Source organism: Hakea prostrata, chromosome 9 (assembly GCF_041222555.1).
Source record: "Hakea prostrata isolate BN-2017 chromosome 9, UWA_Hpros_2, whole genome shotgun sequence".
NCBI lineage: Eukaryota > Viridiplantae > Streptophyta > Magnoliopsida > Proteales > Proteaceae > Hakea > Hakea prostrata.
The window spans coordinates 58,583,951-58,609,600 of record NC_142608.1 but is presented as its reverse complement, the minus strand read 5'-3'; the positions used below and the strand labels follow the sequence as shown (position 1 = coordinate 58,609,600).

At 37.9% G+C, this 25,650-nt stretch overlaps 3 protein-coding genes and 2 non-coding genes across 7 annotated transcripts; all 5 read right to left on the bottom strand.

Annotated features, from left to right (window-relative positions):
- Nucleotides 1-4,650: 4,650 nt before the first annotated feature.
- On the bottom strand, nt 4,651-4,744 carry TRNAY-GUA (transfer RNA tyrosine (anticodon GUA)). Its single transcript has 2 exons — nt 4,708-4,744; nt 4,651-4,686 (listed from the first exon to the last, which is right to left on the bottom strand). It is a non-coding gene; the product is annotated as a tRNA-Tyr (tRNA).
- A 1,125-nt stretch (nt 4,745-5,869) lies between these two features.
- On the bottom strand, nt 5,870-6,045 carry TRNAY-GUA (transfer RNA tyrosine (anticodon GUA)). Its single transcript has 2 exons — nt 6,009-6,045; nt 5,870-5,905 (listed from the first exon to the last, which is right to left on the bottom strand). It is a non-coding gene; the product is annotated as a tRNA-Tyr (tRNA).
- A 1,785-nt stretch (nt 6,046-7,830) lies between these two features.
- Nucleotides 7,831-10,141, bottom strand: QRT3 (Pectin lyase-like superfamily protein). Of its 2 annotated transcripts, none has more exons than XM_089168754.1 (3): nt 9,623-10,141; nt 9,170-9,409; nt 7,831-9,068 (listed from the first exon to the last, which is right to left on the bottom strand). In XM_089168754.1, exons 1-3 carry the CDS (start codon nt 9,842-9,844, stop codon nt 8,022-8,024), a joined length of 1,509 nt encoding a protein of 502 aa, XP_089024880.1. In that variant the 5' UTR covers nt 9,845-10,141; the 3' UTR covers nt 7,831-8,021. The 2 variants fall into 2 exon arrangements, with proteins under 2 accessions (XP_089024880.1, XP_089024882.1); XM_089168756.1 differs by having other exon boundaries at nt 9,632-10,141.
- A 4,250-nt stretch (nt 10,142-14,391) lies between these two features.
- LOC149005770 (RING-H2 zinc finger protein) lies at nt 14,392-15,698 on the bottom strand. Its single transcript, XM_089168989.1, has one exon. The coding sequence runs from the start codon at nt 15,476-15,478 to the stop codon at nt 14,591-14,593; it is 888 nt and encodes a 295-aa protein (XP_089025115.1). The 5' UTR covers nt 15,479-15,698; the 3' UTR covers nt 14,392-14,590.
- A 667-nt stretch (nt 15,699-16,365) lies between these two features.
- Nucleotides 16,366-21,385, bottom strand: LOC149005769 (U11/U12 small nuclear ribonucleoprotein 25 kDa protein-like). Of its 2 annotated transcripts, none has more exons than XM_089168645.1 (4): nt 20,972-21,385; nt 20,770-20,875; nt 18,128-18,251; nt 16,366-17,553 (listed from the first exon to the last, which is right to left on the bottom strand). In XM_089168645.1, the coding sequence occupies exons 1-4, from the start codon at nt 21,240-21,242 to the stop codon at nt 17,464-17,466; spliced, it is 591 nt and encodes a 196-aa protein (XP_089024771.1). In that variant the 5' UTR covers nt 21,243-21,385; the 3' UTR covers nt 16,366-17,463. The 2 variants fall into 2 exon arrangements, with proteins under 2 accessions (XP_089024771.1, XP_089024772.1); XM_089168646.1 differs by having other exon boundaries at nt 16,368-17,553; nt 18,128-18,227; nt 20,972-21,377.
- Between the last annotated feature and the right edge of the window lie 4,265 nt (nt 21,386-25,650).

Sequence of the window (25,650 nt, the reverse complement as noted above, 5' to 3'; positions counted from 1 at the left end):
CTCTGTTTTTATAGTTGCCTCATACTTCGTGTATCTTATGCTTTTTACAGCTCTTTTCTAGTATAGGAACTGGAAGCGAACTACTGTAAATAGGAAGGGATGTTGGAGCATTCATGTTTTTGAATTGTGGGAAATCTACATTAAGTGGGTGCATCCTTGTTGAGTTTTTACAGTTTGGATGTGCATCTATAGGCATCTTTTGTTAGCTCTCACTTATCCTTGATTCATAGATGATGTAAAACTTCAAAATAAGTTTTTTCACAATTTCATATTGATGCTTTAGGGAGGTGAAACCATGAGGGTTCTACTTTATATATCGGAATATTCAAGATGAATAAGAAAGCACAGGCACAGCTTTTTGTTCAATCAATGTCTTTACCTTATTTATGTAAAGCAAAGTAGGATAGTTGGTTGGGCTTTTTTTTTCATCTCGTAAACACAGCTTTTGATGGTATCTAGATCATTTTTCCATAACCTAAGACTTCAGCATATTCAGCTCAAATGGGTTGTCCACTCCATGTTATAGAGGACAAGGTTAAATCCTTCTGATATTTCCAGTTGAATAACTCCACTGTAAAATATCACCATGCTACTTACAGTTGACAAATGTACACTGATGTTAGTATGAACTTATACATATATAAAGTAAAAAAATAAATAAAGAAATAAAGAAATAAAAAGAAAAAACTCCAAGCTTTGTGCTTTGCCTTGTAATCACATTATGACGCAGGCACTTAAGGAATTGATTTTCAGGCTAGGTTGAAGGACATGGGGAACGCAGAAGCTTCTCTCCCCTAAGGCAGGACATTGTTAGTTTTCAGTTGGAGATTCATTTCTCAATCATATAGGGACCCACAGTCTAGGTATGTGCTTTTTTAAGAGATGCACATATGCTCATTAATGAAGTAAACAACCTCCTTGTTCATTAGCTGAAGTTATGGACGAATTAAAATTTTGTAATTAAACTACAGTAGGCTTTGTTGGACAACAAGCACGCACTCTAATTTGACCAAAATTCGTTGTTGCCAATCTAGAAATCTAATGGTTTCTCTCCATTTCACATTAGAAGTTGCAATCTGAGAATTACCAACAAATTGGATGTTTTATTTTAACCAAACTGGAGACTCGATAGATATGGGGACGACCATGTTCAAGTGCCGTTAGTGCATTTTATATACTTGTAGATTCACTCAAGAAAATTAGTTAATATGCCATTTTTTGGCCTTTTTGTTGTGGTTGATTGGAACACTTCTTCCTCTGTTAACTCATTGTTTTTGACATAGTGTCAATGAATTTCTAATTTTGCTGCATCTTTCTGGATGTTTATTAAATGGTTGGGACGTTCTTGCTGATTTGCTTAGTGTCACTCATATTATCCATCATACTTAAGTTTGAGGGTGCAACTTTTATTTGTGGTGCTTGCTTACAGATGCTTGTATATTCCAACATTCTGAATTTTGTGTGTTGCGTCAGACTTGAACATCCTGCTGTTGATTTTAGCAACCTAGTGGTATCACATAATCAACAGAACTTAAAAAATTGATTGTATAAGACCTTCCACTGCTAGTCTTGCAGATCTTCTTCAATGAACATCCATGGGTTAGTCTTCACTTTGTACAAGAAAAATTCAACTTTACATTGGAGTAGGCTTATATTTTACTGTATTATATTTTAGTGGATTACTCCTGTTTGTGGAGAGGCTGGACAATATAATTGAGTATGTTGAGTACAGGTTATATTTTTATTGATTTAGGATTTTATATATCACAATATTATGTGCCGAAAAATAGTATAGATATGAAGCAGGTCTAAAAGTCTCAAAACTACCAGCTTGATTGGGAGAAAGAAAAGCTGCCACTTGTGGAAGTCCTTATAGAATATGCTTGGAAATTGATGCAATCTTGTGTTCTGTCTAGGTTCAGATAAGAGAATGTTGATGAGTTTAATGGTGCTCATGTCTGTTAATGAGTACTGCAATGCCAACAGAAAGGTTTTAGGATTGTCTGATGAAAAAGTGACTGGTCAGTAGATGGTGTATGCTCTAAATACACACACGAGTGTGCACTTTCAGCCCTTTCAACCCGAACAACCCCTTTGAACTAGCAACATGGGGTAAATGCCAGGGTTCTAGTCTTAAGAATGGTGCTTCGTTGAAAAAGATACAGAAGATTAGGACCATCTCCCAACTCATCTCTTCTAGTTCCAGACCCAACATGTGTGGGACCCTTGCGAGGTGGACCTTTTGATGTGTAGCTATAGTTCAACAGTTACAAACAGAAAAGGAACCTTCTAAGTTCTAACTAACTTAATGAAGACTTATACACAATTAAAATTTTCACAAAAAATAAAACCCACATTTAGAACTGTTTTAACCCCTGCCACCCCTCCCCCAACCCACCCCCCCCTCCAAAAAACAACTTAACATTAGAATGCCTTAAGGGGGTCCTACTGTAGGCCTATAGAGTAAACATCATTGGGGGAAGAAAGAAAAACAAAAGAACATAGATTATTACGTGCAAGAAAGTGCAATGTTGCACTTTATTGCTTTTCTCCATTTATTAGTTGTCTGTTTGCATCTCTTTGCATCGGGGGGGATCTTTACACCACCATCATCTTGTCTATTTGAGACCATGTCTATAATGCCAAAATCCATATAAGAATTCAAGGGGCAGATGTGACAGGGTAAAGTAATGAATTGGGATGATGATTGGCTAATACACAGGAAAATTCTTTGCATTGATACTTGATAGGGAATGTAGGCTGAGAATTGGATGGGCTTGCAAGTAAGAAGGTAGATGGGATACCTTTCATAAATGCTGAAAGAATATGTGCTTGGCTCTTTGGGGATCTAATACAGGCTGTTGTATATGCATGGGATTGAGCTTTTGATAGCAACAGGGTAATGGTGGTTTTAACTGATTTTTCTAGGGGTAATTGATGACTAATCTGTTTATTCTGGACAAAGGAACATTTTCAGAGTTTTGGATTTATAGATCCAGAGCTAATACTTCTATAGTTATCAATGGCCTTGTCTGTGGTTGGGTTGTAAACTCCATTAAGCCATCCTTTTTGGAGTTGTAAGAAAGACTAGTTACAAAGATACATCTGAAACTGTGTTGAACCACTATTCATTTGCTATTGAGCTGAAAAATTGAAGTCTAAGATCATTCAGTGCCCTTCATTATGTCCTAATTTATGTAGTCTTATTGGATATACTGTCTTCTATTAGCTTACATACATGGCTTATTTTTCTGAATGCACATGAGCAAGCTGCCTCTTCCGTGTTCTTCTTTCCAATTCATATTGATTAGTACTTTTGACATTCTTACCCGTTTCCTCATATTGACTGCTCCTAACAGTGCAAGACCTACCTCTTTCTGTGAACCATTGTTGTCAAATAAAGTTCTTGCTGTCCCATAACCACCTTGAAGGAATAGGTACCCATTCTGTATTTGCAGCATAATTTTATTTTTGTTTTGTTGGTTATTACTTTTGATCCTAATATTGACTCTCTTAACAGTGCAAGACCTACCTCTTTCTGTTGAACGATTGTTGTCAAAGAAAGTTCTTGCTATGTCCCAAAACCTCCTTGAAGGAATAATTTAGGTTCCCATTCCATATTTGCAACATTATTGTATGCGTAAGACAACCCTCATGGTGTTTTTTCATACAACTAAATATGTTCATCAGCTGTTACCAAATAATAAAAAAAATGTTCAGCTGCGATCTGGATCAAGTACAACTCACTTTGATGGATTTCATGAATAACTAGAAATGAATAATTATTCATTTATGTGATCATTTATTATTATTTTGAAATCTGATGAGGATTTGGGGATCATGACCTGTGAATGTTGCTCAATTGTTTGTTCTTCTTTTACAAATTTAAATGACGCTCAAAAAGTATACTTCTGGTTTTATCTGCTTAGCATGGTGTTTGATTGAACCCTTAGGCCTGCCCAACTCGATATGTCTTAGTGAGCCAGTTTTGATCTGTTTCCTTTACTGCGCAAGCTGTGGTGTTTTTGATTGTTCTGTACAACGTATCTCCAACTTCACAGAGTGATTTTGATTCAATAGCAGCTTGGGTCTTTCAAAAGTAACAGATTTGAATACTGTATGGAGGGAGGGTATGGGTTATGTTCGGATTCTGCTTACTATTTTTCTTCATAATAGTTTCTGTTCCTGTGTGATAATGATAGAAAGTTTATGACTCCTCCGACCCTGCACTTAAGAGGGAGTTCAAATGAGTCCAATGCTCCATCCTTGAGCATACGTAGTTGTAATGTTTTCTAGTTGGATGGATGGGTTTCTCATATGCATCTTTTAATCTCACCGAGTATGGATTTGATTGAACTAGACAGAGTAGGGGACTACTGTTTGGACTGAAACCTGGCAAACTGATAAATTATAACCGTTGAAATCTTGAGAGAGTTTTTGTTACAGACTTACAGTTATCTGAAAATGGAGGATACGAAATTTATACGGGCATAAAATTTCTAATGGCACGGTTGGAAAACAGACAATATTAAAGAAGGGGAAAACAAAAATGTCAGAAAAAGGAATATGTCCATAAGAATTATCAAACACTAACAAATCTCACCAATAGAAATAGAAAACAATTCCAGGGAAATAAGTGATAAAAAAAATTCCGACCTACCGGATTCGAACCAGTGACCTAAGGATTATCTGCTTAATGAATCACAACTACAGTCCTCCGCTCTACCAACTGAGCTAAGGTCGGAGTTATTATAATGTTGCTAAAGATAATCTAAAATATCTTACTAGCAAACCAACAAATTCTACAATAGGAGAGGAAGAAGAAGAATTTGGATTCTGTCCACATTCCACCCAAGCTGCTCATATAGTCATGCATTCACACTCACAAAGCTGTTTGTGTCCTAATAACTATTGACACCTTGTCCTAAAGATTCTATTGTATATTTTTAAATAGAATGTGTATATTCTGTTCTTTGATTTCCCTTTTGAAGTTGAAGCTAGGCTAGCTACATATTTCAATATAGTAGTAAATTTTATTCTATTATAACATTGTCTATGACCATATTTTTGAGAAACTGTTGTACAAAGCAAGTCTTTTTTTTTTTTTTTATTTCATCCTCGGTAGGACTTACATGAATTCACTTTATAGGAGTGGTTAACAATCTTATAAGTTTGATACTTCTGGTTTATCATTGAAAATTTATCAGTTATTTTTCTTATCAGATATGGACCATCCATTTCCTTGTAGATGTGTGACATATGTTTCAAAATCACATCAAATGGTTGAAATACATTTATAAGTCACATCAAAGTTGATTAATGTGACATGTAAATGAATTTCCTATGCAAGCATTAGCTCTATAAACTACGAACTCAAACACTGGTCCTATCGTGAAGGCCTAGTAATTACATAGAAGCCAGTAGCCATCTTATGTTCAAGTAAAAAAACACACATTAGTCCAATGTGAGAAACCAGAGCCTGAGTCCAGCTACTAAGAGGGCCAATTTGGGGCTACCTTATCAACGCCCTAACCAATCCGGGTGGTGGGAGCAGCTCCAAAGCAAAATGCAAACCTAGATTTGCAATAAAGAAGAACCATTGGAAGAGTCAAGGGGGAAAAAAATCCGACCTGCCGGATTCGAACCTAGATTTGCAATAAAGAAGAACCATTGGAAGAAAAAACAACATCGCCAATGTGGAGCCGCCAGCGCACAAGAGGGCGTGTTGGGGCACGCTCGACAGCCAACCACTGTCACCTTATCAACTGCCCTAACTCTAATCTGGGTGGCTGCGAGCAGCTCCAAAGCAAAATGCAAACCTAGATTTGCAATAAAGAAGAACCATTGGAAGAGTCAAGGGGGAAAAAAATCCGACCTGCCGGATTCGAACCAGCGACTTAAGGATCCCCTGCAAGGTGTTTAAGCCAATTCCATTCTCTTTTGGATTCATGATATCCGTACGCAGTTCCGAACTTGCGATCGCAGGACTATCTATGGCTGTCAACCAACTACAGTCCTCCGCTCTACCAACTGAGCTAAGGTCGGATTGATGATAAGTGGAAGCAAAAAATAATTTAACATTCAATGAAGAGAATTTCATTGTATTCACCACCAATCTTTTCATAAATCAGTTGCGTTAGGGAAAAAGGAAAAAAAAAACATAAAGAGAGTATCAAGTGGCCCAAATCTAACTAACCATTTTGATCTACTCAATCCGATCCAATCCTAATTTCAGCATTGAAGGGGATGCAATAAAGTTCATCGCATGCTTTTAGTGTACGGTGGCAAAATAGGTTTTATTTCTTCTTATAAAATTATTATTATTATTATTATTTATTTTTTTATCTGAGGTTCATCTGGGATAGTTTGCACACACCACGATTATATCTTTAGAAGAGTTTTTATATAATTAAGAGTAAATTGCACTGACACCCCACTTTATGTTTAAAAATCACAGAAACCCCAAATTAGATTTTCATTGGATATATTTGTCCAATTAGTCACTGAAAACCATTAAGACATTGTTTATTATAAGAATATTTTTTGAATTGAAAGAAAATAAACATTGATTTAATTATTTTCATTGATAAATTGGACAAATATATCCAATGAAAATCTAATTTTGGGGTCTTTGTATTTTATAAACATAAAGAGGGGTGTCAATAGTTTAAGGCCTCCATTTTGGGATGTCAGTGCAATTTGCTCTATAATTAATATAGAAAGGGGCTTCACCCCTGGCCTCGAGAAGATTCAAACTCTGATCTATTCATATGATATGCAAAGATGAAAAATTGATACATATCACCTTATACAGACGAACGGATGATATGAAAGAGGCACTTAGAATTTAGAATCAGAGGATGGGGTGTTCATGTGTTGGCAATTGCAGGTGAAATACTTTCTCTGTTCATCTTTAGACCAAGTCTTGAATTGAAAAAGGGAAAAATAAAAAGCCCCTTACAGTCCTCTCAAACAGCTGGGCATTGTGGTTGATTTCAAAGTTCTGCAAGAACTTCCAGATTGGGTCCCTTTGAAGTATGAACTTCTCAGATTAGTTGAACTTTGAAACCAGATATCTCCAGTCTTCTTTGCTGGCTTGACAACCACCTGGGTGAGAGAAACTAATGCTGATCACAAAGTGAGATTGTGGCACCACAGTTCAATTAAGAGAACACCTCCCAGGTGGTTAAGTTTCAATTTAACATAGCTCACACGTTAATGCAAAGATTCTGATGAGTACCCAAAACCCCAAAACAGTATTGAAAACTTGAAGCTGAACCCTAATAAAAAACCTCAAATTTAGATGCTAAAGCATTGAATTAAATACTCTTTCAAATAGGCACTTTCACTGTGATGATTCATTTCATACTTAGCTACCACCACAGATTTCAAAGATAGTTAATTGGATTGCACCAAAACATCTCTAAGCGGACCATTCTTTGAAATTGGATACAAGAATTCAAGACACGTATCATTCTTGTCATTATGGACCATAATCTACTTCAAGAATGCATACCAAACACAACCTAACAACAGCCCTAATTCAACATAAAGAACCTTCTATGAAAAATTGAACTTTGAATTCTCATTCTTATTTCCCTTTATCAACATACCACATTTTCAATACCTTGGTGGTCAAGATCATTACCAAGAGGTCATATTATGTCATTATAGGAGATGGAAAAAATGGTTTGAAAAGTGAATTTTTCCCATGAACCTGTAGAGAAAGTAATATACTAGGATTATTTTAAACCAAATTTACTTAGAAAAATCTCTTGAATATGATTCAAATAAACAAAGAGTTTTGGAATGGTTTAATGGAGTTGTGAACTTGTGATTTCATTGTGTACGTCTCAATCACCAATACATGCTTAGGACATCTAAAAAAATTATATATAAAAAAAGAAAGAAATAGAATCCAATTCAAAATTTAGACTAGTATGGTACTGAATTATTTCAATTTGATTTTCCTTCCTTCTTGTGCCTTCATTTCTTCCTTGTCATGGGTTCTCCAGATCAGTTCATCCATTGCTCACAGGACTTTGGTCGACTGTAACATGAATGGTTCCCTGTACAGAGCTATCCGATTCAACAACCACGCGATTCTCCGACACATTTCGCAGGGCATGGTTAGGGAAGCTGCCTGAGGCAATGGTGCTCAAGGTGTAATGAACATGTTTGATGAGGTTAGGGAACAGTAAAACATTGTTGAACTCAACAACCCATGAACTTCCGTTGCCTTCTTTTACTCCTCTTGCAACAGTTGCCTTCAATTTCATTCCATTCACATTGTTTCGATCAATAAGAACTCCATCAATTGTCTTAAAAGCTGCTTTTGATTGATCTAATTGGACTATTTCCAACCCTTTACCACTTCCTGAGAACATATTGTCAACAATGTTAACACCTTTGATCACTCCACTAATGGACTTGAATAAAATAAAAGCATCACCCAGGAAGAATGTATTAGAGATAAGTAGTTGAACTGGGTCTTCTGCGACGATGCCAGTGTAGTCCATGTAACAATTCACAATCCTGGTTTGTGTCAAACCAGGCAGCTTGAGATAAATACCTGTTCCACCCCAACCAGTAGCTTTGTTATAGCAATGTACCCCAGTAAGTGTATTAGCCTCACCAGACACCATTATTCCAATTGATGCAGAAAAGATGACCACATCTGTGACAGCATTATCATTGCCTGCTAGGTTGATTGCAGTGCCAGAGAAACTCTTCTCACCGGGATCACCACCGGCGGTGATGTGTTGCCCAAGGAAAGAGTTTCTAATGTATGTCTCATGGCCACCTTGGACATAGATTCCAGTGGTTGTGAAATGGGTTATGTAGCAATTGTCTATGCTAGTTCTAAGTGAGTTGATGACTGAAATGCCACCTCCTCTGTAATTAGAGTCTAAAAGGAGATCTCTGAGTGTGATATATTCATAGGTGTAGGTTGATTTGGATATCTGCTCTTTCATGGCTTCCTCTTCACTCGCTGAAGATGCAGATAACTCTATCAAATACCGATTTCCAGGGAAACTATTTGAAGCTTTCAGTGATCCACCATGAATCTGTTCATGCGATTTATTAACACAATCAATATTGCTCTTCTAATAGATGCTACAGAAGCTGCAAATTAATGAGAGAAGAATATAGATTTGTGTGAACCTACCAGAAGATTTCCACCACCACTGGCTGGCAATCTTAATGGTTTACTTATCATGTAATAGCCACCTTCAAGGTATACCTGTGCACCACCAAGGTTAGTGATCCCCTGCATCAGATCTCCATTTGTTGGAGCTTCAAATGCATCAGAAATAGCCTTGAGGAGTGCTTCTGTGCTATCTGTTTTTCCTGTTGGATCAGCACCGTAGGCTGTTGCTCGATAAATTCGCGGAGATGAGGATACTGTCTGCATAATATGAACTTAAATCAGAGGGAATCCATTTAAAAAAGGGGAAGAAAAGAACATCCCAGAAAACAAGAACAGCAGGGGAAGAGCATTTCCAATGAAAATGAAGATTTCATCCGAAGAACAGAGCCAAGATCATTGATATTTTTCTATCCTAACCCATAACTTGGATGTTGAAAAGAAGTGAGAGAGATTAAAGAGGAAGAAGAGTACGGTGATCACCGGTGATGGCGCAGTAGAGATGGGAGAAGAAGCCAGACTACGGCGGAAGATTGAAGCCTTTAGTTCCTGCATTTGATTCATTTGGAAATAATGAGGTTCGTTTGGCAGCAAACCTACCTTCGGATAATCCCCATAAACATGAATCACAATGAAACTAGCAAACCCAAGAAGCGTGAAAAACGCCACAAATTTTCTTGCTATTGCAGTTTTCATTTCCCACTTCTGTTAACCACCTCAGATAGAAATCAAAAGAAGAGGGTCACAAACAAGCCAGCTAGCTAGTAAACCCACAAGCATGAAGAAGGCCAGAGCCTTTTATTTCTTGCTAATTTGGTTCTCTTCTATTCGTCACTTAATTGAAGACAAAAACAGAGAAGCTTTGTGTTCTTATATGAAAGAGAGAGGGAGAAGAAACCTATGAACATGGAAAGAGAAAGGCTTAACAGATTCATTAAGAAACGGACATGATCTTTCTTATATTGTATCATGCACAGATTACATCTCCCTTTCTAAAATACCTTCCAAGCAATGAAATCTCTTGTTAAGCAACAACCTCTCCTTAGTCCTTACAAATTTCTCTTCAAGAGGAAGATATTCCGTATGGGTCATTTACACGTGAGCAGATACATTAGCTTTTTTTCTTTTCTTTCTAACACATTATTTTCATCGAGTAACTACCTCTCTCCTGTTAGATTTCAATTCACCGGAACCTGCGGAAATCAATTCTATTGGCTGAGCAGAAATATTTTCTTTATTTCAAAGGTCTTAGAAATTGTGGCGGCACTTTCGAAGTTTCTGACATGAGATTATTTCCAACATTTTGTCACTGTTTATTTTCATCTTTTCTGAAACTTTTTGACATGTTAGTCAAATATTTTAACAATTAATATAAAGAAGAGACTCAATTTTATGAAGGTTAAAATTGCTTAGGCGCAACACCTGCAGTTAACAGTTGAGATTGAGATTTCGGTCGAGATTGTTCACAACACAGTTAATGTGTAGCACTGAAGTCAAGCTCTAGATTGGGTCGATGTTGTATGACTCATTTACTCTTGACTAGATAGTCTGCTCAACGTTAATTATTACTTTTCTTCCAAAACCCAAGTTTCTCTGTACAGTTAGTCTTTGTTTTGACAACTAAGGCTGAGGAAGGAGACAAGCAGTTGCCCAAGAACTTTTGTTTCTTTTGAATGCAATTGTGATAGAGTTGAGTAGCCTTGATTAAACTTCTAGTAGCCCCGATTCATCAAATTCTTGCTAATTAAAGCATTAAATTTAAGGTATTAATTTGTAATCAATTACATCTACTATTTCTAGAAGGAAAAAAAAAAAAAGTTAATTACAAATGCCACCTTACTCTTCTAAAAAGATGTCCATTTATAGCTTTCAATTCTTAAGAGTAGGACGCACCTGTAATTGATTTTTTTTTACTAGAGATAGTAGACAATCTAGTCATTTCTTCTGCCCTCTAAACCCTATTAAGAGAATATAAATAGTTATAGGATTGAAAAACTCTACTTATAAAAAAAAAGGACTGACAGGCCAAGCTACTCAGAAACATCCAAAGAAAACAACACAGGACCCCAATCCAAAAAAACAACACAGGACCCCAAATAGGTAGGGATTTACAAGACTACAACTAAGAATTTTGAAGGATTCAAAATTCTCAACAAAACCATGCCTATTCAAAGATGTTCAAAGTTTGAAAAACTACCATCGAAGCACATTTTAGGCCCCTGAAATGGACCCCCAGAACATTTCATTTGGTGAGAATAAATCGGTCTTGACTGCAATGAACATGTGTGGTTAGTGTTTTCTACATTCTTTTTCGTACATTCTAGATGACAAAAGTTGTGAGACACGAGTAGAACTAATAAAGAGATGGCTTCCAATTACTTGATTATAAGTTTTCACGTTGGACTAGTCACCTGGAACTATTGAAAGACGGCTAAAAGGAAGAATCGATAAAGCCAATGGTGAGAAGTTAAAGTCTGTCAAAAGAACGCAAACATTTCCATGAGAAAGAAGAAAAGAAAAAAAAAGGAAAAGCAAACATGGCTTAAAGGCTAGGAGATTCTTCTTCGCTCTGTGACAGAAAAGCAAGCAGTTGCCCATTTCTTACATTAAGGACCTGATAAGCGTCCAGCATCAACAAGTTCTAAAAGAAGCATCAGCAAGTTTGACATCATGTAAAGTGAACTTTTTTTCTTTAATAAATATTATTTTCTCATCCTTTGATGAAAGTTTTGATTTGCCTGGTAAAAATATGAGATGGGATCAATAAAGATTTCCTTTTTCGATTCATTCTTGGAGTAGAATACTCCATTCAAAACATTTTCTTAATCTGCTAGGCAAAGATCTACAGCCCACCTGATTGTTTCTATTGTTTCTTTGTTTATATTTCACATAATTATGGATTACCATTCAGGACTGCTTCAATCTGGGTTGTTTGATGGGATAAATGGGATCGTTTTGGAGTATAACTTGTGAATAATAAAAGATGTGAGAGTGAAGTAACAGATCAGATAGGATGAGACAGTAGAGAGAAGGGAGAGGAATGTATGCCTTTTTGAACTTGGATGGTTCTCCATTTCTTCTTAAAGACTACTCCATCATGTTGAAGGGAACAATGCTCCTTGGCCCTTGGCGTGTTATCAACATCAACTCTTCCCTTGCCCTCTCATTTTGTTTAAGTTTTTCATTCAATACCACCTGAATCAAATCCATTAATTCCACTTTTTAACCTATCAAATGTTGTAATTTTATGTACCTTTTGGGCCATTACTAGATTTGAGCTAATCTCACCAACTGCTACTTTACTTCAAAATTGTTAGTTGTAGACCCCTACCTGTTTGGCACGGAAGTTTGTTGATGATACTGCTCAGCTTGAAGAAAACATGATTTAGCTTAAGCATTAACAATTGAAAATGCGTGGCTCAGCCTTTTCGCCATGTCTTCCTGAAATTTCCATATCCAGGTTCGAAGGCCATGATCATTTAACAGGGGGTTCAGGATATGATATCCCGGCAACATCTTTTGATACTCAAGGCAATAGATCTACCTGAAAACATCAAATTATCCTCAGTTGTCGAAGAGCTTCAAGATGTTCTTCACACATTCAGGAATGGTCTTATGTTCTGCTGAACAAATAACAATGTGAATAATCAACCTCCTGTTGGGCAATGTGTTACTAAGTGACTGGCACCATCTGACATTCTGTGAATCACTGGACCTCATTGGAAATAAGTGAGCTGAAACCAAAAGCTTCAACATTTTGGTTGACTTGTAACGTTAGATATATCACCTAGGAAAAAAAGGATTTATCTTTAAAACATGCTCAAATAAAAATTCCCCATGAGAGCCCCTAAGCTTCGTAAAATTGGGAATGGTGCACTTCAGGGTTCATAACTACTACCATCGCCAAAGATAATGTTCCAATAAAGAAGCATTCTTGTAATTCAATGCAGCTTTAAACCAATTTGAATTATTTCTGGTTCATGGTTTATTGACTTTATTCCGAAACTTGCATTTGGGTATTAGCGTTGTGATATTTAGTTTCAGGTAAGAATCATTACCGTTGTTTACTCATGAAACTACCCTTGCCGTTGAACATAGGTTTCACATTTTCAGTAAGATTATAATGAATTCATGCAAGTTTGAATTTCATTTACTCTTGAGGAATTTATTCCGATAAATCCAGCATTTACTGAAGTTTAGAAAACTATACAGAATAGAGTGGATTTTCTTTCTGGAAGTCTCTCGAGAAGTAAAACAACATTGACATCTTTTTCTGTATACCTCAAGCCTCAACTTCCCTGCCGTTTTATGGAGATATAGAGTGCAACACGATCAGGGGAGGGGAGGGATAGAATTTAAGTTTTCAAAAAGCACATTGGCCATTGCTTACTTTGATGGTTGGTTCATTCTGAGTGATTCAGTATCTCTTTCTTATTGATTTGGTATGTTGCTTACTTTAATGGTTGGTTCATTCTGAGTGATTCAGTATCTCTTTCTTATTGATTTGGTATGTTGAAAAATGAGATATGGGAGTACAACTACCAGCACCACTTTTTAACTGACTAAGCAATCACTCAAAAAAAATTCCACTTGTCATATCAGATAACATGCTCCTCCTGACAGGAATTACAAAAGGCGCCGGTCAGTCTGTTTTTTAAACCCCAATTTTTCCCCCTCCCAGGGGCCAACAAAAAAAAAAAAAAAAAAGGTAAGGCTTATAGCTTTTCTTATCAACATCAGATGGTTCATCTACAATTTGGCATCTATCTATATTGTTTTGTTCAAGATGCAAGTATGGGTAAACCAATGTGTATCCCTAAGTATTTTGGCATATTTCATCTTTGGGGTTCTCAATAAGGTGGAAGGGGCGCTAGAAGATCAAAAAGGAGGATCGACTACTAGAAGATGTCCGCGGCCAGGAAGTTCAATCATCTCAGAATGCATATACCAATTGACTTCCAGAAGTATTTAAGAATATATGAATTGACTTCCAGAAGTAGCTGCCGAATAAATATTTTCTCTTATGTAGTGGAGAGCTAATAATGGGTACTCCTTCAGTATTCTCTTCCCCACACTTTGGGCTATCAATTATTCAATTGTATGAGAATGGATAACCATGCAGCACTGGTTTTTTTTTTTCTACCCAGAATCAAATTTTATTTTATTCGTGTTTAGTTTGCTTCAATTGCTTTTGTAACGCGATGTTAAAAACCGAAAAAGAAAAACAGAACAAGAAATCAATGTAGAACTCATATGATCATATTTATGTATGTTTCGAATCTCATTACATTAGCGAGCATATGGAATGAGAACCTCCACCATGACAAACCTATAAAGAATAGAGTTGCATATTGAACAAAAAAAAAAGAAGCTTAAAGCAGGAAAAAGGCAAAAAAGGGGAGGTCAGCTCAAACTCACCATCCCTGAACGAGAAAGGAGCAATCAAACAGAGTCAGAAGCAACCCACTTCCAAAAATGTCTTTTAACAAACACTGCTTTATCAGCCACCATCTCTGCTTCGCTGCTGTCCCTGTACTCTCCGACCTCTTCTGTACAAAATTCCCCTCCAGGCAACCCATCCACGAAAGCCTCAACTGAATGCAACACATAAAAAGCAGGCAAACCTGGGTAGGAAACCGATGCCTTCTCTTCTTCCTTCATTATATACGAACCAGGCACAACCCTCACTAACCCATCATCTGAATTCCCTTGAATTATTGATCCAAGCTCTTCCCTAACAGCCCTACTCACAGCATCTTCAACACTCTCTCCAGGCTTCATCTTTTCCGACAACGGCCTACATCGTTCACGAATGGTGCCGTCAGATAACTCCTGGTGCGATTCAACAAGAACACTTCCATTGCCATCAATGACTCTGACGGTGACGACATGAACAGTACGCAGAGGAGGGCTGGAGTCGACAAGGGAGGTCTCGCCATCAGCAATTTCAAGCCAGAGATTGTGTACGTTCTTGGTGCCTGGCTTAACACCCCAAGAAGCAAAAGAATCGGAAGGCAATCGAGGTTTGAGCCAATCAGAGAGGGATTGAGGATTCGAGAAGCGATTAGGGCCGGTGCGTTTGGATTGGGACATTATTGGGTTCTTGAGAATAAGACGACGAGGGTTGGAAGGGAAAGAGAAGGGAGGGATTTTAGGGAAGATGTGATGAGGTTGAGGTTTGGAAGATGAGGAGAAGAGGAAAAAAAGGGAGAGAGCTGTGAGGAAGAGATCAGGGAGTGATGTGGGCTTCTGAGAATGATGATGATGAGGAAGAGGGGGAGGAGGTCTGCTAGGGTTGTTGCCGTTGTTGTTTGTGATTGGAGGAGACATCGATCACCGCTGGTTCTGGTTCTGGTGTTCAACTCGTATGAATGAAAACTTTATCTTTTGCGAAGACGAGTCCATCAGAGAATGAGAATTCTATTCTCTCTTCTTCTGAGAGTCTCTAAATCCCAAAAGAGCAGAAACAGTGATCGGTATTAGGTCTCCCCCGCAAGAGTTGGTTTCGATCCACAAAAATTGACTTGTGGAGTTGAATGTAATCTTTATTCCGAAGCTGTGAATGAATGATAAAATTATCGACCAATAAACAAATGAATATTTAATATTCCGGTGAGAGTGTGGTGGGTCCTACTCATCCTGACTGGAGAATCACTGATCGCCTGCCCTCACTTAGGATCATTCTGATTCGAATTCTTTGATACCCGGATTGGTGGGTCATGGATGCCAAATCCGTTACTACCAGCTGGCCTAGTGCAAAATTAACAATCGAAAATCTCGATTGGTGGGAGTCACAGTGTACATTCCCCACGGTTTCTTTTATTTTTGTAGTCAGAAAACATCAAAAAAATACAGTCCCTATAGTCCCCATAAGAGGAGGTGCTCTGGACTTGTGGTGATTGGTGGGAGTCACAGTGTACATTCCTCGCAGTTCTTTTATTTTTGTGGTCAGAAAACATCAAAAAAATACAGTCCCCATCAGAGGAGGTGCTCTGGACTTGTGGTGAAGACGCCCTGGTTTCGATGCTCCATGTGGTCTTTGTAATAGTCCCCACCCATTATAAAGTTAACAATCCAAAACACTAAAGAAAAAAAGAAGAAAGAAACTGAAAATTGGATCGGCTGTTCTCCAAATTTTGGAATCCAACACAGAGAGTGTAGTTCGGAATCCAAGAACCCAACACAATGTTTTGCTTAGATCTTCCTTTTCGGGTAAGAAAATGTATTGCCCTCAATTGCTCTGGAATCCAAGAATCCAAACAGAATTCCTGTAGCCTAACCTATCTGTTGCTATTTGATACTATGATACTAAAACTTTCCAAAAATGAAGTTATTCTTCCCCAGTTCAGAAGCAAGACTGGACAATAAACCAATAGAGTTTGTCCTCCATGGTGGCAAACACTCCAATCCGAGAATAAAAGAATAAACCACCATGGTTCAGTTTCTGGAATTAAGAGCTTCCCACCATCACCATACTGTTGCAGTCTTCTGTTACTATGTTGCGGATCAAAGTGGATGACTTATCCTTTTAGAATTGTAAAGTTGATTCAAGCATGGACTTCTGCTTACAATGGACGTCTTTAGGTTGTAACATCTCTGTAAAAGTCAATTCTTTGCACTGTACAATATGAGTTTCAGAGTGCTTTCAAAAGGCAACCATTACCCTGACTAAACTTGAGGCCTCTAATAGTAGCCAATTCCCACTAATAATATAAAAGAAGCTTCTTCCCCAACTACTGATGAAAATGCAACTACATTTACAGGCTCCATAGGCCCGGAAAAAGTGAGTGACTCTGAAAAACATTTGTGTCACAATAGCAGCAAGATCTGGGAAGATTCAAAATTCCTTAGATGTCCTATTAAAACCATCCAAAAGCATTGGAAGAGAATAGCTATTCTTTACCAGCAAAGGTAAAATATCAGACTGAAGATTGACATCTATCGTCAAATAGATAAGAAAAGCCATACCTCTTAAGAGGCAAACAATAGGAAATTAGCATTGCAGTGCAAAGCTTGGAAATGAACAGATTCATGAGTTTACCAAAATACATTGAACATTTGTTTATATTTTAAAAGAAAACAAAAAGACACCCTGTTTTAGGACAAAAAGAAAATTATCCTCTTCAATGCTATAGTATAACTTTATAACAAACCAGAAAAGAAAAAGGTTGCCTGAAAAAGAAGCTGATCATCATCATGTTTGCAAACCCAAGTTATCCCACACCAAGCGTCTAGCATTCATCAGAAGCATAATTAACCTATTAACAAATTACAGTGGGTCACTACATAAAAACCTCACTATCACAAACCAGACATCATTTTCTAAGACCATGGAAGAATCGATGTTTTCTCCTCCGAGCATGTTTCCGGTATAATCTTGACATGATACAGGGAACAAAGTGTACCTACATAAAAAACAGATTATTTAAATTAAAGGAAAATACACTCTTATCTTTATTAATCTAGGTAAGTTGTGGTGGGACAGCAACCTAAGGAGATGGATTTCCAAATCTCAATTCCTAGACTTGATTTGGAAAGCCATATGTTTTAATGTTTCTACTAGACTCTAGTATTCCTCACCCCCCCCCCCCAGTTGTTGATACCCCAAGGAACAAGCTCATTGTTGTCTCATGGGGTCTTGATTCCACCCTTCGGCCTCCCTCTTGAAGGCCAGTCCCCCCCCCCCCTCTTTGTTCTTTCTTGCAGTTATATATTCAATTATTCATCTATAAAAAAAATCTAGGTAAGCTCTCCAAAATGCATTGGAGGAAGCCGTTAAATGGAACCAAACACCTCCCACCTCCTGCTCCCATCAGCTATTAAAAAAGGCAAACCCGGTGCCAAAGGATTCCGTACAAGTAGAGTCGGGGGACAATTTTCATACATAGCCTCAGCTAAGCAATTTTTGTTGAGAGATTGTTTCAAAACCTTGATCTCAGGCAAAAGGAGAAGTAAATCACGCAAAGGGACAGCAATTACCTGAGAGCCATTACGTATGCCAAAATCCTGGAGTAGAGCATTATCGTCAATGAGCTTCTCATTATTGTAGGAAAGACAAAAGTTTGCCCAAATATGCCTCCTGCAAAGCACAAACAGTAAAAAACTAGATATGCAGATGCAGCACAACCAGAAATTACGTCACGCACGAGCGGAACAGAACCCAGATTGATATTTTCATATTTGGTGGGCCCAAACTCCAGCTTGCAAGGAGATAAAATAGGATCTGTTTTCGTGGGAGTTCTAGAGATAATTTAGAATTTTATTATTTATTATTGGGATAATCATGTAATCGAAGTTATTTATTTGGGTAGGATATCTTGGATAAGTTTTTGTTAGTTTTAAATTACCAAGAGTCCTATTATAGTCTGTGTTCGTATCAAGTATGTTTGTTTTGTTATTTAAACACTTGGAATCAGCTTATTGAGATGGAATAGAAAAATATGAATTGAAGCTTGAGCTTTGTGCGTTTGTAGCCCCCCCCTCTCTCTCTCCTATTTCCTTCTTCTTCTTCTTCTTCTTCTTATGAGTTTTCTTCTCCCTCTTCCCCTTCTTCAAGACTAATTCTTCTAAGATTTCCCTTCTTCCCCCTATCTTCTTTATCCTTCTTTCTTCTCTATTTTGGCCCCCATTATATGTCTTTTAAACAAATAAATGTTACACATCAATCTAATTTATATCTAACTAGAAAACCACAAGAATGAAGCTGATGTATGAGGTTAATTTTTTTCCCAGTTTAAAGAAAAGCAGTGAAACTGCCACAAGGGTGAGGAGCTATGCATGTATATACTTTTTTCGTGGGTCAAATATATCCGTATACACGCGGCATACAACATACACCTAAAAGAAAATCCCAAGATTCTAATCCTACATGAGTATGTTAAGATCCTCAAAGAACTCTGGAATAACTGGATAGAATCCACTGAACAAGAACTTCTCCTATGATTAATTCACCTGCGTATCAGCTCTTGGCAGCATTCTGAATCACCACACACTCACACAACATTTGAATTGCATAAACAAGATTTTACAATGTAATTTAAGAGGACTAATGCATTCAATTCAACCAATCAAGACCCCATTACAATGATCTTCCCCAAACCCGAAGACAGCCATCAACATGCCCCAACTGAGGCTCTTCCCCTCTTTGCAAGCAAGCTTGCCCCAAAAGACACTATTCAATCCCCCCCCCCCTTTTCTTTCCTCTCTACCCCCATTACCTAATGTAGCCCAAAGCAAATCCTAACAAACAAACAAACCCTCTTTCCACATAGGACAACATGGGAGTGGTTGCTCCCGAATAGGATTTCACCACCTGTCCCTATAGCTGATCCCATCCCCCACATGTTTGGATGGGTTTGATCCCCTACAACCCCTCTACTCTATCCCTATAGTGTACGCCCCCTCCAATGGACTAGTATCCTAACACAGTATGTTGAACCCTTGCCACTAATATCTAAAGAGATTCATTCAATAGGTTCCATATAAGTTGTCCCCTAAAGAATCAGTATGAGATGCTAGCAAATGGCCTAAGGTGTTATCTTGCACAGGATTCTCCATTCTTTCCAAATGGAAACAAGACATATTATGGAGAAATAAACTCCAAAATAGCTTAGATAACAGGTACATGTATCTATCATCAGGAAAGTGTCTTGTGTCCCCCATGTCTCTCTCTTCTCTCTCTTTTAGAGCTTATCTTCTGGCGAGTACCTTGTCTTTGAAAAAGAAAGAAGTGCGGAAGCTTCCTCCTTTAGAGGGATCATAGTTTCTCCGCTAAACATAATCATCTGATATAAAAACTTAACCAAGACAATCCTCAAAATAATGATGATCGTACAACTTGCATCCTGAATAGAAAAATAGCCTGAAGGTCACAATCCATTGTATTCGGAGAAATAATAAACAAAAACAACAAGTGACATTTTTTTACCTCAGAACCCTAAAAAACTAATAGTTCACCAATCACAGTGAAAGATGTTTGTTGCCTGTGCAACTCCCTGCTTGCCCACCTCCCTTCCAACCAGGCTCAAGCAGGACTGGTTCCCACCCCAAAAGAAGGTGCTTGGGTAGGAGTGGGGTGGTCAATTTGCCCCTTTCTGTTTGGTGATAGGGGAGATTTAGGCACTTACGGAGTTGGAGAGGATCTGGATCCCCATAAAAGGCCTTAAGGTCATGGACAATGACTACAAGAGGTAACTCTATTGGTAGGGGACCATGACTCAGGAAGCAGAGGGTCCAGGATTTCAACTCTTCTTTCACCCTTGAGGTCATCCACATGAGGTCCCAAAGTTCTCACTGGCCTCAGTCCTTCGTCCATAAATGGGCCCAAGGTTTGACTAGTCCACCCAAATAATCCACCATAGTTTCCTTTCTACTCAAAAAAATATAAATAATAGGGTCATGGGAAATAGACATTCAAGTTACCATGGTATAGACTATGGAGCACAAAAATAGAAGATGTTTCATAACCATTCTACTTAACAGGATACAATGAGAAGCTCATCTATTGTATTAGCCATTCTCCTTTTTTCTAGAAAAAGCCAACAAGACCAAATCACATGAATTTTGCACCATGGAATGATAAACTAAAAGTGAGATTTTATGGAAAGGCTAAGTAAATGTACCATGAAATGTGACGATGTCCCAACTGAGACTGCTCCATATCATTTGTCTTCCTTTTGATTGCCAATTTCAAATCTTTAACAGTTGCTGAATTCAACACTGCAACATCTTCCCTGACAAAGACTAAGTCAGCCCCCAGCATAACCAAACAATTCCACGAGTAAAAATATCAACAATAGCGATAGTATTTGGGAGAAGAAGTACCAAATGTAGTATTATCCATTTTAACAATGAAAATTCTCATAGCACTGCCTAATTCCAAGCTCAACAAGGTGTCAACATCAGCAAGTGTGGGTTTCTTAGGAACATCAGCCAGTGTCGGGTCATTAAGCAGGGCTGAAAGCGTTGACTGTAACCGTGCCTTCTTCACATTGCTGCTGTTGTATCCGACTACTGGTTCCTCTGCCTTCACATTTGGCTCCATCTCTTCCTTTGAATCGTTATTCCTTTCCACTGATTGGTTACCTAAGTTCATCTTATGCTGCAAAATCAAACAATTGTGTTACATGAAACTCCAAAACTTCAAGATATAGAAATATGTCCTATTACAGAGTCTTCTCACAAGTACCTCATATTTTGCATAAAAATGATATTTTCCTGAATATAGAACTTAAGAATTTATCTTCAGGCTTACCATCCACACACCCCTTCAAAAAAAATCGGAGACCAATTATTTGTTCGATGGGCAGCAGGCAGTCCTCATTGTGATATTTTCTAATTAGACACTAACAGATTTATCAGCCAAAATACATGGTTGAGGGCTTGAGGCACGGAAGATGTAACATAATCAAACTCAAACATTTCCAGGTTAATTTATACCTGACATTTCTTAAAGAAAAGCATGACAAAACATGCGTAAATAAGAACATCCATCAGAACTAACTCTGAGAACTAGAATCTAACATAAAAACTGCACAAACTCAACCCCTGTTACGGCCATGGTATGCAGGTGTGGTTAATAAGAAAAAAATTCTAAGAGTATGTGAGGATTGAAATGTCATTTTAAGAAAGTAGGGAATAATAGGGAATACCCAAGTCTACAAATGTAATAGGGGAAGTTATTCTGAAGGCAATGAAGAATGCTATCTCCCAACTCCCATTTCCCCCTTCAGTGTTTTCATATTCTTCCCAATTCCCTATCTTCTAATTTCTGTCTCAACCCTCCAATCTTATTCTCCAAGAGCTAAATTCGGGTTGCAAATTAGCATTTGTTTACCATTACAATTTAAGAAAACATTTAAATGTGCTTCATATACCATGATAAATCAATTAGCTTCGATTAGATCTTCATTTCCAAACATACAACGCGTTTACAGATTTTATATCGTCCCAATTAAAGAGAGAACAACTCCAAAATCCCGAAGTTGTTAAATGGTTGAATCAGGAAAGCGGCAACCAGCAATTGATGGATGACTAGAGAACTCAAGAATTGCCAGAAAACCATTCTGAAGGACTAGGCGCGTCATATTCTTTTAGCTTGAGCCCTCTGTACTGGAACCAGATCCCATGCTACAACCAAATTAGGGGGAAAAAAACAAAGGAAAGAAGATAAAATGACCATACATTCAATAGTTTCAGCTAGAGTAAGTTGATTAAGGTTTAATAATTTACATAAAGAAGATATTTGTTGTTACCTAGGATTAGCGTGAGCATCATTTGAAACTCAATGCCTCAAGTATTACGTTCCCAAATCCTGAAACTACAGTATTTGCACCTAGCAATCTGACCCGCCAGCCTTCGAGTTCTTTTTGGAAGAGCAATATCAAACTAATCATCTATCTGTTCCATTTAAGTCTACATTATGTTAATGACCCTGTAAGGAGCACTTTTTGGCAAAAGAACTCTTGCAAGGTGAACTTAAAATTTTCCAGCTGCATGCTTGCTAATATTCCAAGACCCAGGATTTTTTCAAATGATCGAATGAGATAAGAATATAAGAGTGCATGCAAAGTGGAGTTGAAAGCGTTAAATAATAAGGAAAGAGAATAAACTATAGGATTTGGTGACACCCACAACTTGAAGAAGCCCATCCAGCAACCCCGTATTTTAGCCAGTGGGGTGGCATCTCTGCGTACGTCATCCTTTTCTTTGAAAGACAGCAAGGTAAGAGTGTTCAAAGCCCATGTCAGCTCACTCTTTAGCCCACTTTGAAGAGCCAGAACTATTCTTTTGTTGTTTTGGTCTGGGAAAAGGGAGAAGCAAACCAAATAATCAATCATATATACAAGTAGGCAAAAATCAGGTGACCATCTTCGGTGCAGAAGATTCATTAGTCATGTTGGTAAGCTGCAATGGGTCCCTAACATATCAACTTGTTAGGCTCAGAATCACAACAATACTTAATAATATTAGTTACCATACAGTTCCCACCAATTTCCAACATAGAGAGATGAAAACTGTCATAAAAACACCTGGAGTGAAATCTTCCCTTCAATGTTCTACGTAGTTAGCGATATAGGTGAAACTTTTAGGCCACCAATAAGCATGCCCAGTCCCAAAAACTTTATAAGATTGAATTACAGTTTGCTGAGAGGATTAATGATGCAGTTCGGCTGACTAAAAACAGCCTTGGATTTAGAGTTTCCTCCTAAACAAGAGTCATTAGGTATAGTTGGGTGTAGGAAGCCTTCCTCCACCAGCACCAAATCATGGGAATGGTTCAGCATTTTATTTAAACTTTTATTTAGTCAATTAGTTATTTTTCATTTAGTCTTTGAATCTGAAATAGGAATCTCCTAAAATAACTGTTTATGTGAACAATAATCCTAGTCTTTTTCAGGGTCACAGTTTATAACTTTATATTTTTGAGTCCTAATTTGAGTTTGAAATCTATGTTAACCACAGTGGCTATATTATAGATCTGGTATCTCCTTTAAGGCCATGATTCAAATAATAAAAGAAATTTTTTGAGCATTTCTGTTTGGATTAGTATTACTAACTCGTAGTCCCCTCCATTGAATTTCTCAAGCTTCCCCCAATTCTGCCCTAATCAATCTCAAGTTGCTGGAAAATTCTGCAAGATCAAGCTCTTCTTCATTGTTAAACCAATTTTTCTCCATCAAACATTAGGTCGAATCATTCCAAACACCTGATCTTCTAAACCACTCATTTTCCAAACCCTATCGCTCCATTCTCGAAGTTCCTTATGAACCCTAGCCAATGAAAACACCTCCACAGCTTTATTTCACCGTTAGAAACCACTCAAGTTCAGCCGACATCTTCCCCACATCAACCCCTGCATTTGATCCACCATGCTACCAATTCCCTCCATTGAAATTGATGTCGACACACTATCATGGAGTCATGGACTGAATCAGGTCCAGTTTGAGACCTAGGAATTTATTCTATTTGGGGAAATAGTTTCTTTATTTTATTCTATTTATTTCAGAAGTTAGCTATGCAGGATAACTGGCTTTTAATTTTGTTAGTTTCCTTAGTTGAACTAGTGTCCTAGTCAGAGAGTTAGTATTCTTTTAGGGTTCTTTTAACTTTCCTTATATTCGATGTACTCCCTGTCTTTTGGGATGGATAGAAGATATAAACTGAGATTTTGTTTGTGAAGAGCCTGTGTGGCTGTCTCCTTCCTCCCACTCCCTTCCCCCCCCCCCCCCCCTCTTTTTTCTCTCTTCTTTCTTATGTCTTCATAATGTAAACCCAACTTTAGGATTAGGGTTTCTTGGAATGTCTTCTTAAAATTTAGGCTTTGCACAGAATCTTCTAGCAACTAATCTCCAAAAGTCAATGGGATGATCTAAGGTACCAAGGATGCCCCTAAAATTATTCTGTGAAGGTTTGGGTAAGATTTGGTTTAACAAAACTAAATGAGTTGAAGAATTTGAAGATCTTGGGCAATCTTTGAGTTTTTCTTTTCTTTTCCTTTTATTTTATTTTCTTTTCTTTCTTCTCCTTTTCTTTCTTTTTTTTCTTGTTTCAGATCTGCTGCAAGTCAGTAGAGGAAAAGAGAAGGGGCTGAAAGGGATAGAAAGGGGGAGGGAGGGTGCTGCAAGGTCAGGGAGGAGCTGGGAGAGACCGCAGGGGGGTAGGGAGAAGGATTTGGGGGGCTGTAGGGGGTTGGAGGAGCTGCTGCCAGAGGTGCGAAAGCAAGGGGAGACAGTTTGAGGGCTTGCGCAGGCAAGAGAGGGACTGGGGAGGGGTGCGATGGGTGTGGGAGGTGAAGGAAGGGGGTGGGAGTCTGCTGTACTTAATTGTAGGCTGCTATAGATACTTGAAGATGATAAGGACTGGAAGAAGCATGCTAGAGCTGAAGATAGGTGCTGATCTTTGAAGACTCTCAATTCTTGAATCAACTGTGGCCCCTTCAACAAGGCCACGACCCTCAACTCAATTAATCTTTTTTAAATAATCAGACTTTAAAAAATAAAATGAAAGACTAGGCTTATTTATAGCCTTCCAAAGACTCCAACTTAAGTGGGATTCCTTTATAGGTTACGATCTCCCTTACAAATAATCTCAACCACCCAAATAAAGATTTAAACATCTAATGGAATCACCTTGAAAATAGATTCCTCCTAAGACTCTAAGACTTCAACAATAAGCAAAGGAACTCTTCCTGTAAATAAAGACTACAAGAGTCCTTCAAAGAAAGACTCCCAAGGACTCAAAACTCATCTTCAACTCAAACAAGTCTTCAAACTAATCAAGACTCTTTTGAAAACCGAAAAAGAAAATTATGAAAATTAAATTCAGCTGGTATTTAGGGTTTGAATGGACCAAACTACCCCTCTAGTAGGGTTCGGCCAGCTCTAGGTGAGCCACTTTGGAGTGGCCTTGGGGCCCACTCCAGGGTTTCAGCCGGGGGTGAACCCTTGTTCACACCAGTTCATCTCCCCTCCCCTGTGAATCTGAATTTTTTTTGCAATTCC

Coding starts and splice junctions, on each gene's coding strand:
- QRT3 (XM_089168754.1), bottom strand. CDS start 9,844: ATGAAAACTGCAATAGCAAGAAAATTTGTGGCGTTTTTCACGCTTCTT. Junction 9,410..9,622: donor CGCCATCACCGGTGATCACC/GTACTCTTCTTC, acceptor CATATTATGCAG/ACAGTATCCTCATCTCCGCG. Junction 9,069..9,169: donor GTGGTGGTGGAAATCTTCTG/GTAGGTTCACAC, acceptor TCGCATGAACAG/ATTCATGGTGGATCACTGAA.
- LOC149005770 (XM_089168989.1), bottom strand. CDS start 15,478: ATGTCTCCTCCAATCACAAACAACAACGGCAACAACCCTAGCAGACCT.
- LOC149005769 (XM_089168645.1), bottom strand. CDS start 21,242: ATGAACTTAGGTAACCAATCAGTGGAAAGGAATAACGATTCAAAGGAA. Junction 18,252..20,769: donor GGACATCGTCACATTTCATG/GTACATTTACTT, acceptor CTGCATATCTAG/TTTTTTACTGTTTGTGCTTT. Junction 17,554..18,127: donor GCATACGTAATGGCTCTCAG/GTAATTGCTGTC, acceptor TTTTTTATGTAG/GTACACTTTGTTCCCTGTAT.